Source organism: Elephantulus edwardii, unplaced genomic scaffold (genome assembly GCF_000299155.1).
Source record: "Elephantulus edwardii isolate Elephantulus edwardi_28Jun2011 unplaced genomic scaffold, EleEdw1.0 scaffold00002, whole genome shotgun sequence".
In the NCBI taxonomy this organism is placed as follows: domain Eukaryota; kingdom Metazoa; phylum Chordata; class Mammalia; order Macroscelidea; family Macroscelididae; genus Elephantulus; species Elephantulus edwardii.
This window is the reverse complement of record NW_006399752.1, coordinates 43552452-43570772: the sequence shown is the minus strand read 5'-3', so window position 1 is coordinate 43570772 and position 18321 is coordinate 43552452. Positions and strand designations below refer to the sequence as shown.

At 39.6% G+C, this 18321-nt stretch overlaps 1 protein-coding gene across 1 annotated transcript in view; it reads right to left on the bottom strand.

Annotated features, from left to right (window-relative positions):
* Positions 1-18321, bottom strand: part of CATSPERB (catsper channel auxiliary subunit beta) — a 211865-nt gene that overhangs the window by 132976 nt on the left and 60568 nt on the right. The window contains 1 exon segment of the mRNA XM_006879213.1: positions 7700-7849. Coding sequence (XP_006879275.1) covers positions 7700-7849 — 150 coding nt within the window.

The following is an 18321-nucleotide window of genomic DNA, read 5'->3' as shown; positions in this document are numbered from 1 at the left end:
AATGGAATTCCAAAATCTCTGTAGATGTTCATTGAAATGAAAAATAAATAAATTAATTTAATTTAAAAAAAATAATATATCCTGGAATAGAATTAAAGACAGTGTAATAAATCCTATAGCAAATAAAAAAATATTTTCCAAGCTATACTGAATTATGAAAGCATTTTGTGGTATAGCTGGTAGAAAGACAACATGCTTGGAAAAGTGAAGGGTCAGCAAAAGCCAGGCAGACTTCCCACTAGATGGACTGATGGATCCTGCAATCACACTCTTGAGCATGGTGGAGTTTGTGACAATGATAGGGCAAGGTTGGTTTGTTAAAGTCTAAACCATGGCTATTGAGTCAGTTCTAAACTATAATGATCCTGTGGTTGTGTGCTGTCGAGTTGGAGTTGACTCATAGCTGACCCTCCAGTGGGTTTTCGAAACGAGTAAATAGTAGTGGAAGAAACTGTCCATCGTCCTCCTGCAGACCAGCTGAATTCCACCTGGCTGCCCTGCAATGTAGCTTCTTACCACCAGGCCTGGCCCAGATGGTCTCCAAGAGGACAGATTTTTAAAAAAATATTTTATTGTAAGTTTATAAAGAACTTTCTTTCCATTCATTCATTGTTGCACATTTTCCTCCCTCCCTGCCACCCCAGTTTTTTCTTTGGAAAAACTGTTCTTTCATTGTTATTCAGTCGCTCCCACCAAACCCACTTTACTGCGCAACTCTTATTCTGAACTCTTGTCATACCAATAATACTTACTCATGTATTCCTTTTATACAATTTTCTCCCTCATCTGTTTCAATTCCATGTACACTATTTATCCCCTTTCTTAGTCCCCCCCCCATCCCCATGTCTGTCCTGTTTTGTAATAGTGGCATTATACAGTATTTGTCCTTTTGTAACTGAGATATTTCACTAGGGATAATGTCTTCCGTGGGTACAAATCTTTTTTAATAGCTTTTCTAAGGCTGGAAGATTGCCATATCTTTCTCTCATGGAGTTGTAATAGATCACACAGCACCTAAAATCGAGTCCTCAACTTAGACAACAGCTAGTACAACAAACAAACTAACTTAGATTGTAGGAAATTAAAGGAACTCTGAAGTTTCCTGATAACTATGTTGAAAACTTTTAAAAGCATCAATAATTTGCCCAAACAAAAAAAATTAAAACATAAACCGCTAACCTGCTTACAAGAGAAAAAGATTAGATGATCTGCTTTTCATAACACCTAAACTAACTTATAATTAAATGAAGATGAATCTTTCCTGATAATAATTGTCTAAAAATGCACCCCCTCAGTCAAATAAAAACCTTTTAAAACATAAAAAAGAAGTTAATAGTGTGAATATTAATGAAATCTAAATGAGAATATTATTTCAACACAATTAACAAAAACTTACCAACATAAAAACCCTCCATAAACAAACACAAGCAAATACAATATTAAGTAAATATTATCTAAATATTAAAGATATTAATAGTAACAATTTAAATAGTTTTAGAACCCACTTTAACAGTGTCATTTTACACAGATTTAATCTTCAACTTACTTTATTGTAAATTAACAAATACTCATTCTAACTTATGCATTATAATACTCATAATTAGCAGAGCAAGGAAACACTGCATAGTTTAAAATCAGGAAGGATGTACACCAGGGACGTGTCTTATCTCCATACCTTTTCAACCTGTATGCAGAACAGATTCTCTGGGAGGCTGGGCTGCATGAGGAGAAGTGTGGCATCAAGATTGGAGGAAGATTATCAATAATCTGTGTTATGCAGATGACAAACCTTCTTGCTGAAACTGAGGAGGACCTGAAGTGCTTCCCGCAGAAGATCAAGGACTGTAACCTTCAATATGGATTGAGTCTCAATATCAAGAAGACAAAGTTTCTCACCACTGGGCCAATTGACAGCATCAGTATGGATGGTGAAGAGATTGAGATGCTCAAAGCTTTAATTTGCTTGGCTCCACAGTCAATACTTTTGTCACCAGCAGCTAGGAAGTTAAAGGATGTATTGCAATGGAAAAATCTACTGTCAGGGACCTCTCCAGAGTACTGAAGAGCAATGGTGTCACTCTGGATATTAAGGTGTGCCTGATACAGGCCATGGTCTTTACAATCACTTGCTATGCATCAGTGAGTTGGACAATGACTAGGGAGCATTAAAGGAGAATTGCTGCCTTTGAGCTGTGGTGTTGGAGAAGAGTACTGAATATACCATGGACTGGTAAGAAAACAAACAGGTTTATCCTGAAGAGGGTTAAACCAGGCTGCTCCTTGGAGGCAAGGGTTCTGATGCTTCATCTGACATACTTTGGATGTGTTGCAAGGAGGGACCAGTCTTTGGAGAAGGACATCATGCTTGGGAGGGTAGAGGAACAGCACAGGAGAGGAAGACCCTCTATGAGGTGGATTGATTCAGTGACTGGGCTATTTGGGGTAGGTGTGTTGGAGACACTGAGATTGGCACAGGATACAGCAAGGTTTAGGGCTATTGTACATAACGTCGCTATGATTTGCAGGTGACTCGACGGCACATAACAACAACAACAAAAACATTAACTAAAGCTTAAAGACTTTTGCGTTTTTGTGCTACAAAAAGGTATTCTAATATTGAAGTCTGATATTTAGTAATATAACATTCAAATAAAAATACTAACTTTTCCTTAAATTGTATATGCCAATAATATGTGTCTGATATTAAATAAGCACAGACTTCATATAACTTTTATTTTTATTAGTTATACTTACATATTACTCACATTCTTGTTATATGCTGTCTAGTCAGAACTGACACTCCAGTGGGTGTTTAGAGGCTATAAATTTCTCCATGGATTAAAACTGAATGCCTCTGAGTTGGAATGCAACTATGTACCAGTAGGCCGCCAGAGGTCCCTAGATATTGCCTGTAACTCATGAGACCAAGTTTTACCGTTCTTGTTCCTAAGGTGCACGCTGGTTGCATTTCTTCCAAGATAAACTTGCTTGTTCTTTTGGAAGTCCTTGGGATTTTACAACTTGGATCTAGCAGTGAGAATTTGATTCTCTTGATGTTGAGATGTAATTCTTATTGAAAGTTGCAGTCTTGGAGCTTAAACGTCTTCTTTTCTTGCAGCGAGGTTGAACTTTCTGCCTAGCACTGGTTGTGGACGAGTCTTCCTTCAATCTTGATGCCACATTCTTCTTCAGATAGTCCATCCAGTTCTTCAAATAATGCGCAACATACAGATTGGCTAGGTATGGAGAAAGAAATCCTGGTGCACACCTTTCCTGATTTTAAAATTAAAATATTCCTTTATAGAAGTTCCACTTGGCTGATGCACTAAAAAAAATACTTGATTACCTTAAAACTAAGCTAAAATTTTTAGCATGGCGTAAAAGGAAGAACACAAAGTACCTAGTAATAAGCTCTTAAAAATGTGTTTAATCTTAAGATGTAATGTGTAACTATATAGAAACAGAAAAGATAATAATAGTTGAACTTAGAAGTATATAATAAGTTTTAAATAGCTTGAGGAAAAAAATAATTGACAAGTCAGAGAGAGAGAGAAAGACCAAAAAAGAAAATAAATGTAAAAAGAAAAAAAATGAAGTTTGAAGTAAAAAATATGTAAAAGGAAGAAAATAGTTAAAATCATAACAAAAAATCAGCAAAGCAAACCATAAATATAAAGGTAATTTAAAAAATTTAATAATATATGAAAATCAAGACCTAGAATCTGCCTCAAAAGTGAAAAAAAGTTTGTAAGGAGGGTCAATATGAAAGGAATGGGTGACCAGGCATTGCGTGTGGCAATTAACCACCAAGAACAGAATCGATAGAAATGACTGATTGAAGAGGGGACTATCACTAAGGAATGGTTTGCACAGGGAGGGATCATGGAGGGTTGACAGGGAAGAGAGGGATAGAGGGTAGATGAGAAGAGGAAAGCATGGCACGGATTTGATCAAACATTGTAGTAGCCCACACTGATCAGCTGTTATTAATATTCTAAAACAAAATATACATTCATGGTTAAATGAAAACCAAGTGAAAAAGAAAATGTCTAAGATAGAAAAGTAAAAGCTTATATTCACTTCATTAGACTTTAATATCTCAGCGTTTTTTTGATGTGTTTTAGACTTCTATGACTTTAACGAACCTGTCATTTTGTAGTAAAGTCATAGTAGGACAATTTCTATCCTTTAAAATTGAAAAATGTTACTTCTGGTGCTTTACTCTTCCATATGAGTTTTGTGGTTGCCCCATCCTCTAAAAACCCCACTGTTAGAATTTTTTTTAGAATGGCTTGGAATTGATCAATTTGGAGAAAAATTTCTTTGTAGCATTAGAAATTCCTGTCCATTAATATAAAATGTCTTCTTTCTTCTATAGGATTTATTGGCATTATCTTCGTGGTTTTTGTTATGTGCTGTTGAATTGACTATGACTCTTAGTGACATAGAGATAATAGGACACAAATGACTCCTTAATGACATAGAGGACAATAGCTCTGAACCCTCTCTATGCTGAACCAAACTCACTGTCTCTGACACACCTATCCCCCTTACTCTAATCCGTCTCATCCAGGGCCTTCTTTTCCTGTGCTGTTCCTCCACCCTTTTCAAGCATGATGTCTTTCTCCAGGGATTGGTTCCTTCTGACAATATGCCCAAAGTATTGTGAGACAAATCTTCAAACTTCTTGCTTGCAAAGAGCACATTGGTTTCAAGGTCTCTAGGACAGAACTATATGTTCTCTTGGCAGTCCATACTATGTTCAATACCCTTCTCCAGCACCATAGTTCAAAGGCATTGATTATTCTAGCTCTCTGATGCATAGCAAATAATTGTGAATACCATAGTCTTGACACCATAGCACCTTAGTCTCTAGACTGACATCATTTCTCTTCAGCACTCTCGAGAGGTCCCTGACAGTAGATTTTACCAAAGCAGTTGAATAAACTGAAGTTATTGTCAATCTCAACCTCTTCTCCATCTATCATTATGCTTCCAGTTGGCCCAGTGGTGAGAATCTTTGTTTTCTTGATGTTGAGCTTCAATCCATATTGAAGACTACAGTCTTTTACCTTCTGCAGCAAATGCTTTTAGGTCTTCTTCAGTTTCAGCAAGCAAGGAGGTGTCATCTGCATAACACAGTTGATGAGTCTTCCTCCAATCCTGATGCCACTTTGCTCCTCATAAAGTCCAGCTTCCCGAAAGATCTGTTCCACATATTGATTAAAAAGGTGTGGGGAAAGGATGTATCCCTGCAATACTCCTTTCTTGATTTTGAACCATGCAGTGTTTCCTTGCTCTGTTTGATAGGGTGGTATCAATACATTCAGGATTACTCAAACATGTCAGTTAGTATAATTGTAAAACTGACATCAGTTGCCTCCAGCCTGCAAAACTAGTTGTTTTGCCCTAGAATTCTATTTTTCTCTCACCAGTCATGTAAAGTACTTGCAATTGTTTGTTTACCAGGAAAGGCAATGCATCTTTCCTGGATTAGTACTTAGTTCTTTGATATGCTTTTTCTCAGCTGTATGTAATTCTGGATTAGCATTTACCTCTTTGAAGATGTTTGTCTCAGCTACATGTAATTGAATTAGCATTTATCTCTTTGTAGATATTTTTCTCAGTCATATGTAAATGATCAAAAGCTGTTTGTTTACTCGAAACTGTAACAATGTAACCCAAGTATAAAACCTAATGACCGCTATTAGATGAGGAAGAAGTTTTTGAGATGATTCTCACTGCTCTTCCAGATCTGCAGTGAAGTGCTTAGGATATTGCCATCCGTCTGTCTTATTGGCAATTGACTATGGAAAGAATCCCTTGCATCGAGTAATAAATTTTGATGACGCTTTCTGGTCTAAGTATAGGTTTCACATGCGCACAATCAAGTGACCCTCATTAGAGTTTAGTTGTTTTTTTTTTAAATTTTATTTTATTATTTTTGTGTGCATGTACCGTCAAATTGGATCTGACTGGTACAAGAGGAGATTGCCCCTCCTTCCCCGGCAGAGCATCTGGTGGATTCGAACTGTGCACCTATGGGACTGTAGTTGCAGCTTCTTGCCACTAGGCCACCAGAGCTCCCCTAGAGTTTAGTTTTTTTAAATTCATTCGTTGTTGCATGTTTTTCCTCTCTCATCTTCCTTTCCCTCTCCCCAAGTCCACTTTGCAATGCACAACTTATTTCAGATTGTTGTCACACATATTCCTTTCGGACAGTTCTTCCTTCATCTGTTCCAACGCAGTGTTCATTATCTATCCACTTTCCCCCCATAGTTCTCCCAGTCTCCGACATCAGTCCTATTTTATGACAGTGGTGTTACACAATATTTGTCCTTTTGTAACTGAGATATTTCCCCCAGCATAATGCCCTCCAGGCTCAACTCTGTGTAGTATTTTACGAGTTCATTGTTTTTCAGTGCTGCATAATATTCCCTTGTATGAATGAATGTACCATGTTTTTCTATCCATTTGATGGGCTCTTGCATTGTTTCCATCTCATTAGAATTTTTTAAGTTACACAACAGGTCTTGCAACTCTTTCTTTTCTTTTAATAGTCTATTCCTAAGTAGACTTTGGTTTTATTGCTCTATAGAGTTTCTAAAATTGTAATTTTTATTTTAATTTTGGTGAGATGGTTTTTGTGGATTATAATCCACAATCTTGTAGAACTCTCCTATTTGATCTGAGAGGTTTTCTGTGGGTTATTGTGAATTGGTATATATGTAAGCGAAAAATGAGAACCTTTGGTGGCACCTGACAACAACAACTGGTGTTGCAATGGTTAAGCAGTTAACTCCTAATCCAGTTTTCCCCTAAAGATTCCGCTTTTCTTCAGTTCTTTTATCCATGGAGTTGCTATGAATCATACTTGAACTGATGACATCTAAAACCAACAACAAGCAAACCCTACAGGGATTTTTACTCTGTCGCACATGGTTGCTAGTAATTGCAATGACTCAACAGCTCTTAACAGAAATTTATAAATGATATACAAATTTAGGATATACTTAGTACATTCTACTTGCAAGCGAACAAGATAGAGTGACAAAGAGTAATTCTTGAGTATTTTTAGGAAACATTCTTCTACACTATGATTGTGCATTTAATTAGTTGTTGTTGTTAGGTGTCATTGAGTTGAGTAACACTCATAGTGACCCTACGAAGAGTGGACCTGAACCCTGTCCTATCCTGTGCCATCCTCACACTTCCTGACACACGAGGGCCCACTGTGGCAGTCACTGTGGCAGTCCACCTGAGTGAGGGTCTGGCTCTCCTTCACTGACCTTCCACCCTTTCCAGCATCATGTCCCTTTCCAAGCCATAGCCCCTCCAAGCAACATGGCCAATGTAAGTGAGGCGAAGTCTCATTATCCTACCTCCAAAGAGCACTCTGGCTGCACCCTCTCCAAAACATATTTATTTGTCCCTTTGGCAGTTCTTGGGATGTTCAGTGCTCTTTCCCAACATCACAACTCAAAGGCATCAATTCTTCTGTCATCTATATTCATTATCCAGCTCTCAGATGACATAGCAAGAGATCAGAAAGCTCATAGCCTGAATCAGGCACATCTAAGCCCTCACATTGTTACTCCTCAATAATTTGGAGAGGTCCCTAACTCCAGACTTTCCCAATACAATACTGCCAACTAAACGTCACTGTTACAAAAGACATTGCACAAAACCATAAACTTACCTTGAAATTTTGTATTGAGAACAAGGCCAAGTAAAGCTATATCATTCGAACAGGGGCATTTTGTTGCAACGAGATTTATCACATGTGGCTGTACTCGGAGAAAGTTTTTCTTTGGCATTTTAACTCCAACAGTCCACTGAAGAATAGGTTCTGTGGAAATCAATGTTAGGCGTTTAACTTGTGGTGGCACTCTTGAATGAAATATTATCACTTACCTCAAAGGTTCTAAAGAAATGATTTCATTCTAAAGGGAGCTCTGGTGGCTTAGTGGTGAGGACTTGCACTGCCAATGCAAAGGCTTGCAGTTCAAATCCACCAGTTGCTCCAGGGGAGAAAGATGGGCAGGCCTCTCTTTTGTGATTTATTGTCTCTGAACCTACTGGAGAGTCAACTGTGTGTCGGCTCCAACTTGACAGGCATACAACAAACATCAGCAACATTCTGTTTTAGAAGAAGAAGCAGCAGTCGCCTAATTCAGAGGGAGTTGTGCTGTTAACCCCAGGACCACACTTCTCTAGTGGTTAAAATCCATCAGAGGCTGGCACGTAGGGAAAGATGGACAATCTCTGACCCTCCTATTTACAACCTTGGAAGTCTGCTGGAGGGCCAGCTATGAGATGTTGAGTTTTTATTTTGTTTTGAACATAAAAGGAAAGATGTCTAATTAATCCCCATTGCTGAAGATCTGGCAAGGTCACATTGGAGAAAGTATACGAGATGGGAGGTATTGTTCAGGATTTCTTTGTAAAATAAAATTTGCCACACAATCCATCACTAGATATGGAGTTGTTTGATTATAATATATGCACATCTATCCATCGCAAGTGACTCAATGGCACAAAACAACAATAACATACTATGACTGGTTTGGAAGCAGGAGTGGCATCCACTTCCTAAATAACATGCCACCAGAAACTCTATGAACTTTGATAAATGTCAATAGTTATAGAGGGGCTTCAGGCCTTTTGTTCGTAGAGTCGTGCTTAGTCATGCTCGACTCGAAGACAATCAACAACAACATATTTTAGAGAACCATTTTTGCTTCAAGAGTCCAGATATATTTAAAAAGATGACAATACCTTTTATTTTTGGTTATGATTTGAGTGAAAGTTTATGGAACAAATAGATTTACTATCCAACAGTCCATAGACTTTAGGTTTTGTGATAACCGTCACAATCTCCACATTCTACAGCACTCTTCTCATTTCCTCCCTGTTTTCCATTTCTATTCGTTGTCTTTTCCTGCTTCCTAAGCTTTGTTACTCTTGTTGTTGTTAAGTGTTGTTGAGTCGCTTGCGACTCATAGTGGCCCTATGTACAACAGCCCTAAGCTCTACTCTGTTCTGTGCCAGTCGCACTGTTTCTGACACACCCATCTCGATTATCCCAGTCACTGAATCAATCCACTTCATAGAGGGCCTTCCCCTCCTGCGCTGTCCCTCCACCCTCCCAAGCATGATGGCCTTCTCCAAGGACCAGTCTCTCCTCACAACATGTCCAAAGTATGTTAGACAGAACCTCAGAATCCTTGCCTCCAAGGAGCCACCTGGCTTAACCCTCTCCAGAATGAATCTGTTTGTTTTCCTAGCAGTTTTCCAAGCTAGTCATTGTCTAGTTCTATGATGCATAACAAGTCATTGCAAAGACCATAGCCTGTATCAGACACACCTTAGTCCCCAGAGAGACACCATTGCTCTTCAGTACTTTGGAGAGGTCCCTAACAGCAGACTTTCCCATCATTGTGTAGGCTTTATCTCTGAGCAAATGGGTGCCCTTTTGATCTTCTCTGGCAGACTGTGTTTAGGAGAGCACCCCCCTCTGGTGGTGTGTCACTATTGACCTTGTGAGTCTCTTCCTGTTTATTGTCTGACAAAAAGTTGAGCCAAAGGAGTAATTTCCATTTTAAGCTTGACTAAGGACCATGGTTCCATCAGTCACTATCAGCCCAGTAAACCTACTCTTTTTTAGGACTTTGAGTTTCACATTTTCCTCTTACTCTATCAGAGACCTTGTACCATGACCCCTGGCAGGGCAGTCAGCAGTGGTGGTGGTGCACCATCTAGTTTTGATCTCAGGGTTGTGGAGACTGAAAGTTCACATGGTCCATTAGTCCTTGAGATGAATTTTCTTTAATTTTTTTCACTCTTCTTTTCTCTGCACAGAAAGAGACCAACAGTTGCACCTTCTATGGCTGCTTGCCAGCATTTGCAAAGAGGATGGAGAACGCTGTCTTTGTGGCCTGTCTTAGGGTAACTACTTTGCTTTCTTCTGAGACAAAAGACCTGAGTTTCCCAGCTCAGCCACTCCCTCCCTCATGATGTTGGGTTATGGCTAGCACATTTTCATAATTTTGGCCCTTGCATGCTCTGCCTTTTACACAGACTTACTTAAAGGAGAGTTATGGTGGCCTAATGGTAAGATTGTTGATCCATCAACAATCTGAGTTATGCCAATGACACACACCTGCTTGCTGAACTGAGGAGGACCTGAAGCACTTGCTGCAGAAGGTCAAGGACTGCAGCCTTCAATATGGGTTGAAGCTCAACATCAAGAAAACAAAGATTCTCACCACTGGGCCAATTGGCAACATCAGGATAGATGGTGAAGAGTTTGAGATTTTTCACAACTTTAGTTTGCTTGGCTCCATGGTCAACACCCTTGGCACCAGCAGCCAGGAAATTAAAAGACATACTGTGATGAGAAAGTCTGCTGTTAGGGACCTCTCCAGAGTATTGAAGAGCAATGGTGTCACTCTAGAGACTAAAGTGCATCTGATACAGGCCATAGTCTTTGCCATCAGCTGTTATGCATCAGTGAGTTGGACAATGACTAGGGAGGATAGAAGGAGAATGGATGCCTTTGAGCTGTGCTGCTGGAGAAGAGTATTGAATGTATCATGGACTGCCAAGAAAACAAAGAGGTTCATCCTGGAGAGGGTTAAACTGGGCTGCTCCTTGGAGGCAGGAATTCTGAGGCTTTGTCTGACATACTTTGGACATGTTGTAAGGAGGGACAGGTCCTTGGAGAGGGACATCATGCTTGGGAAGGTGGAGGGACAGCACAGGAGGGGAAGACCCTTCTATGAGGTGGATTGATTCAGTGACTGGGGTAATGGGGGTGGTTTTGTCGGAGACAGTGAGATTGGCACAGGACAGAGTGGCGTTTAGGGCTGTTGTATATAGGGTTGCTATGAGTCACAAGCCACTCGATGGCACATAACAACAACAACAATGGTAAGAAACTGTGCTGCAATCTCCTCCCATATGAGTTGTTGTTGGTGGTGTTGATTGCTGTTGAGTTGAAGACAACTCATAGCCCTCTGTGAACAAAATACCTGAAGCCTTTCCACAACTGTCATCATTTCTCCAAGTCACGGAGTTCCAGAGGCATGTGCTTTAGGAAGTGGATGCCACTTCTGCTTCCAAACCTGTTTTACAACTGGGAGCTCTACCAAACACTGTCCACAATGGCAAACCATTCTGGAATTTGATATCCCAACGGCACAAGGTTCAGCATCACAGCAAACCCAGGTTACTTTATACAGCACATTGACAAAGAGTGCAAAGTGGAAGAATGTTCCTCCGGATAAGACAGATTGAGTCCAATTTAGCAGTGGTTAAGTGTCATTGAGTTGAATATGACTGAGAGTAAGTTTTGCACAAAAGACCTGAACTCTGATCAATAATTAACATCATTTCTGTACATTTACAGAGTTTAGAGAGTTTGCAGAGTTTCCAGAGGCATCTAGTTTAGGAAGTGGATATCACTCCTATTTCTCAGCATGAATCAATCTGGAAGCTCATCCAAACATTGTACATAATGGGTAACCATCATGGTGTTTAACACAACTAAGAAACTCTTCAGCATCACAGCAACTCCAGGTTGTTCAGTACAGCAAGTAGACAAATGATTGCTGTGTCTTTTAAGAGTATTCCAGAGGCAGTAAATCATATGGGCTAAAAAACACAGCTCATATGATTTACTGATACTGAAAATCCACTGGAGGGTCAGCTATGGGTCGGTTCCAACTCGATGGTACACATTAACAACAACTTAAAGCACACAGATACATATGCAGAAATATTGTTTGCTAAATCTATGTTTTCATAGGTTTATGACTACAGACTTTATCTATGCAAAGAATCATTGGAGAAACTCATATCAGCAGTCAAAACCAAGCCTGGTGCTGACTGTGGAATAGACCATCAATTGTTCATGTGCAAGTTCAAGATGAAGCTAAAGAAAATGAGAACTAGACCACAAGAACCAAAATATGACTTTGAGTCTGTCCCACCTGAATATAAAAATAATTTTCAGAATAGGTCTGAAGCACTGAACACTTATGATCAAAGATCAAATGAGTTACGGAAAGACATCAAGAATATCATCAATGAAGAGAGCAAAAATTTGTTACAAAAACAAAGGAGGAAGAAAAGACCAAAATGGATGTCAGAAAGGAGTTTAAAAATTACATAAGAGAGGGCGATGGCACATGAAGAAGTCTTATTTGCTGAGGACTGGTGACTTGGCAGCTTAATATCTGGGAAGAGACTGCAACCCCTAACTCCCAGCGCTGCCCAAGCCCTTCACCCTCACCCCCGCCAAAGCACCGTGTCCAGGGAGGGACACCACCCCGCGTCCCCACACTTCTGGCACACCCTGGTGGCCTCGCCACAACCCTGCACCCCTGGCGGTGCTCCAGGTCCGCTAGCGACTCCTTCACGCAGCACAGAGACCTACCAACAGCCGTGGACAGTACGATTCTGAGTCAGCACACAAAGGCACACCGCTGATCCAGCCACCGTCTTAAGCCACCAATTGAGCTGCTTGTGGGACTGATCTGCCATGAGAAAGGCTGGTAGGATCCTAATTGGGTTATTTGGGCACCACTGATTGTCTGGGAGAGTACCCAAGGGTGAGCCCACTGGTGGGAATTTGAATGAGCTCTCTCGGGCCACGCCAACTGCCCAGGAATGAGCAGGTCAGTGATAATTTGGCTGAACTTTTGTGGACACTGCAGACCAGCCAGCGGCGAGTGGGTTGGTGGGAATTTGACTTTGTCTTGTGGAGTCCCCTTGGACCCAGGACACTTCCTAGGCAGGAGCCACTGTGCAAGGGCAACTGTGTGAGCACTACTGGACAGGGACCAGTGAATGAAAACCACTGTGGGGGAGTCGGACAGTTGGAATTTGAATAGGAACCCCAACTGTAAGCAAACTCAGTCAACTGAGGTCTGAGTGAGGTCCCCCAAGTGGTTGTCCTGCCCTTGTGATCGCCCCAAGCACGTGCATGCCTGACCCCATTTGGTTCCACACCTGTGTCTACACATCTGGTTAATCAACCTGTCTTTATTCTGGAGTACTTTGACCTGCCTTACCTACAAAAGGCTGCTCTCACAGGCTCTGAACTGACATTTCCCTTGAGTCAAACATTCAGAGAAAAACACAAGTGGGGTAGCTACCCAGCTTATCTCTAGAGCAGTGTCTTCAGATCACGAACATATCAATGTCTCGAAGAAAGCAAGCTGTACCACACAATGAACAAGCACAAAGCAAGATGTCACCCCAAAGGGTGACATAGTATTGATGGATTTCCTGAGGCCAGGAAGTCTGATGGAACTTTCTGACAGAATTTAAAAGAACAATGATTGAATATTTTCAATGGATGAAAGGCAAACTTGAAGAATTACAGGATATTATAAGCAAAACCCAGGAGGAGATAAAAAAAAAAACAACAAAGCAAACAGTCCAGAACAATGTAGAGAAAACAAACGAGGCATTAGTGGCACTGGAAAAATGGAAAAACAAGAAACTACTATCCAAAATATGAGATCCAATGTTCCAGATGCTGTCAAAATGATGGAGGGACACATGAGCAGAGTTGAAGAGTTGGAACACAGAACCAGTGAAATAGAAGATAAAATTGTCACCACTGATCTGCTAGAACAAAAAGCAGACTCAAAAAAGAAGGAAAAAGAAGAAAACCTAAGAATAATATGGGACACCATCAAGAGAAATAACATGTGCATCATTGGAATCCCAGAACAGGAAGAAGCAAGTAAAGGCACTGAAAAAGTTGTGGAAGAATTACTAGAGGAAAACTTCCCAGGCATAATGAAGAATGAGAGAATATATATACAAGAAGCTCAGTGAACACCATATAGACTAGACTCCAAAAGAAAAACATCTAGGCATATCATAGTTAAATTTTCCAGAACCAAAGATAAGGAGATAATCCTGAAAGTAGCAAGGGAGAAACAAAGAGTAACCTATAAGGGAGAGCAGATAAGATTAAGTGCCGATTTCCCAAAAGAAACCATGCAAGCAAGAAGAGAGTGGAAGGACATATATCAAACAATCAAAGAACACAACTGTCAGCCAAGAATGCTGTACCCAGCAAAATTATCCATCAAATATTAAGGAGAGATCAAGATATTCCCAGAAAAACAGAACCTAAGAGAGTTTGTGAAAACAAGACCAGCATTGCAGGAAAGACTCAGAGATGGCCTTCTTACAGAGATACCATAGAAAGCATCATGGACCAAAGTAACTAGCAAAAACACCAAAAAAAACCTCAACACAATGATAGCAATAAAACCTTGCTTCTCAATTTTCACACTGAATGTGAATGGTTTAAATGCTCCACTGCAGAGAAAAAAGAGTAGCAGACTGGATAAAAACCCAAAATCCATCAATATGTTGTCTACAAGAGACACACCTGAAAAATAAAGATAAAGATAAAGGTAGACTAAAAATAAAAGTGTGGGGAAAATATACCAAGGAAACGGCAACCAGAAAAAAGCAGGAGTAGTGGTATTAATCTCTGATAAAATAAATATCAATGTAAAAACCATCACAAAGGACAAGGAAGGTCACTACATAATGCTGAAAGGGTCAATAGAAGAAGAGGACATAACAATAATAAATATCTATGCACTAAATGGAAGACCTGCAAAATACATAAACCAAACATTGACAAAACTGAAAAAGGAAATAGACAACACTACTATAGTACTTGGAGATTTCAATACACTCCTCTCAAGAACAGATAGAACTACCACAACAAAACTCAGCAGAGATACTGAAGAAATAAACCACACAACAAACCAACTTGACCTCATAGATATTTATAGGCTAATGCACCCCCCAAAAAACCACAGTGTATCTTCTTCTCCAATGTGCATGGAACGTTCTCCAGAATAGATGACATTCTAGGTCACAAGGCAAGCATCAATAAATTAAAAAACATAGAAATAATACAAAGCATCTTTTCAGACCAAAATGCTATAAAGTTAGAAATTAATAAGAAGATAAAGGAGAAAAAAACCATACATTTGGAAGCTGAACAACACCTTGCTTGAACATGACTGGAAAGGGATATTATGCTTGGAAAGGTGGAGTGTCTGAAAAAGAGGAAGACTCTTAATGAGATGAACTGACACAATTACTTCAGCAAGGGCCTTAAGTGTGTTGGAGGTAGAGAGAAGGGCACAAAATAGGTCAAGTTTCAGATCTGTTGTTAATGGGATTGCTATGAGACTTGACTTGATGGCACTTAAAACAACAACAAATCTATGTGGTTGTGGCATATCTGTTGGTCTTGCTGGTTAGTCTATCTCTGCAGTCTGCTATTATTTGTCGTAGATTATATAAGTAATAGTATTAACCTTTGTTGTCTATAACTCTGTCTACCTCTCTGTCTTCCATTTCTTTAATTTTGTTGTGTAGAGATCACCTCCTTATTATATACTGCCTTTTCCCTTCACTCAATTTAACACGTCTCTTATGTATTTACTGATTTTCCTTCTCCTCCCCTCTTTATAACTATCAAAGAAAGTTTCTGTGTATAAACCTTTCTTTAAATTTTTATAGTAATTTATACAATCCATATAATATTGGTCCTTTTGTGATTAACTTTGTATTTCACTCAGCATAATGTCCTTCAGTTCATTTACCTCATGAAGTATTCTGTGGCTTCTTCATTCTTAACATTGCACTACATTCCATTGTGTGTGTGTACCATAGTTATCTATCTGTTCTTGGTCACTTTGGCTGTTTCTCTTTGCTTTTGTGAATAATACTGCAAAGAATATAGGTGTGCATAAATTCATGTCAAGACTCTCATTTCTTTAAGATATATACCTAGTAGTGTGATTGTTGAATCAACTACTATTTCTATTTCCAAGTTTTTAAGCAAGTACCGTATACTTTCCACAGTGGTTGTACCACTGTATAGCATATGAGAGTTCCTATGTTTGCACATTTTCAGCAGAATTTGTGGTTTTCTGTCTTATGAAATTTAATGGCTTAAAATCAGAAAAGGTGAGTGCCAAGGTTATATCCTTTCTCCACACTTACTCAAACTGTGTACTGAGTGAAAACCTGAAACACTCACTGTAGAAGATCATAGCCTTCAATATGGATTACGTCATTACATCTCAACATCAAGAAAACAAAATCCTAACCACTAGACCAATAAATAACATCATCATAGATGAAGAAAAGACTGAAGTTATCAAGGATTTAATTTTGCTTGAATCTGCAATCAACACCCACAGTAGCAGCAGTCAAGAAATTAAAAGACCTGTTTCTTTGGGAGAATCACCATCAAGGACCTTTTCAAAGTGTTAAAGAGTAAGGATGGCAATTTAAAGTCTAAGGTGTGTCTGATCAAGCCTTGGTTTTTTTCATTTGCTTTGCATGTATCTGAAAGTTGAACAATGAGGAAGGAAGACCAAAGAAGAGACGGTACTTTTTAATTGTGTGGTTGGTGAAGAGTATTGAATATCCTATGAATTGTCAAAAGAATCAACAATTCTGTCTTGGAGGAAGGGGAACCAGGATGCTTCTTAAAGGCAAGGATGATGAAACTTCATCTCACCTACTTTGGGTGTGTTGTCAGGAAGGGCTAGTTCTTGGAGAAAGGCATCATGCTTTGAAGTTGGAAGATCCTCAACAAGAGAGATTGCCTAGTGACTGCAGCAGTGAGTTTGAGCAAGGACTAGATCATGAGGACAGCAGAAGACAGGGCAAGGTTCCAATCTGCTATTCATAAGGTTGCTATGAGTTGTAGAAGACATGAAGGCACCTAAGAACAACTGTTGCTGGCATAAGATGCTATCTCATTGCTGTTTTCATTTATGTCTCTCCACTAGCTAATGATCAAGGGCCTTCCTAACTTGAAGGGATTTCTAGACAATGAAAAGAAGCAGAGAATGGGACAAGAATAAGACCAGTACAAGGTGCAGATCTTCCACTAATTTTGGGCTGTACAGCAGTTCTCAGTGGCAAAGGCAGCCTTTCACATGACAAACAAGACTTCCCATGATCTGATACACACACACACACACACACACGTATGTATGTATATATGCATATACATAGATATATATTAATGTTTCACTTTTAATTTCTTACCACAACTACCTCCCTCATCATGATTTTTTAGCTTATGAGCCTTCATGTATCTGTTTCTCTCCTCAACTCCTTTCTTCAGACTTTACTTGGGAGACCATCTTCTCTTGGAAGCTTCCCACAAATTTCTAGAATGAGGAACTCTCCCAGGTGCTTCGAAAGTGTGCTTCACTATTCCTTCACTGCAACTCGATTCAGCGTGACTCATTGCTATTGAGTTGGAACCAACTCATCGCTGACACCCCAGCTGGTTTTTAGGGAGGCTGTTCATCAACACAGGATGAGATAACCCATCTTTCTCATGTGGAACTGCTGGTGGATATGAATTACCCGATAGATGGCAAAGACAGTGAAACCACATTCTTCTTCAGCAGGCTGGGGTAGGTAAGAATCCTTCTTAAAAACTTAATAGATGAGCTTTTACAAATTTTTTTAACTTGGATGTGTAAAAGGTAGAAGTAAAATTTTCATATAGAAGATAAGAGAGGTCTGGTGGCCAAGTGGTAAAGAACTGAGCTGTAGTCCTCAAGGCACACAGTTCTAATCTACCAGCTTCTCCTCAGTAGAAAGATGGGCACTCTCCTCCATGCAGTTAGACTGTGTCTGAAAGCCTGCTGGAGAGTCAGCTATGGGTCAGTTTTGACTCAATCGTATACACAACAACAAGTACAACTACAGAAAAATGAAAGGACCTTTTTTACGAAAAGGGGAAAGAAAGTGCAAAATCTGCCAGGGCATCTTGACAGAAAACTAGAAAACTGTCATATACAAAATCATCAAAGACACCTGAAAAGATGAGGTAATGGAGCTCAATGGTGACTGATTTTATAAAACACGTATAGAAATGACTGTGTGAAACACAATGTGAGTGAAGGAATATGTGAATCTCAATGTATGTGAGTGGAACACAATGTATAAGAATCTTGTATGTAAACCAATATAAAATATTAAAAATTATCCAAGACTTTTTAAGGCAGAGATAATGAATTATCCGCACTTTCACTCCCATAAACCGTGAATATATCTCACCAACAGCTCCAAGGGGGAAAGATGGCTGATCTCTTACCATGTGATTTACAGCCTGGGGAACCTGAGAGAGGCTCAGCTTCCAGTTGGTTCCCACTAGATGGTAATGAGTGAACCAGAGAGCGAAGGAGGGAGGGAGAGGGGAGAGAGAAAGGGAAGGAGGGAGGGAGAGACAGAAACAAG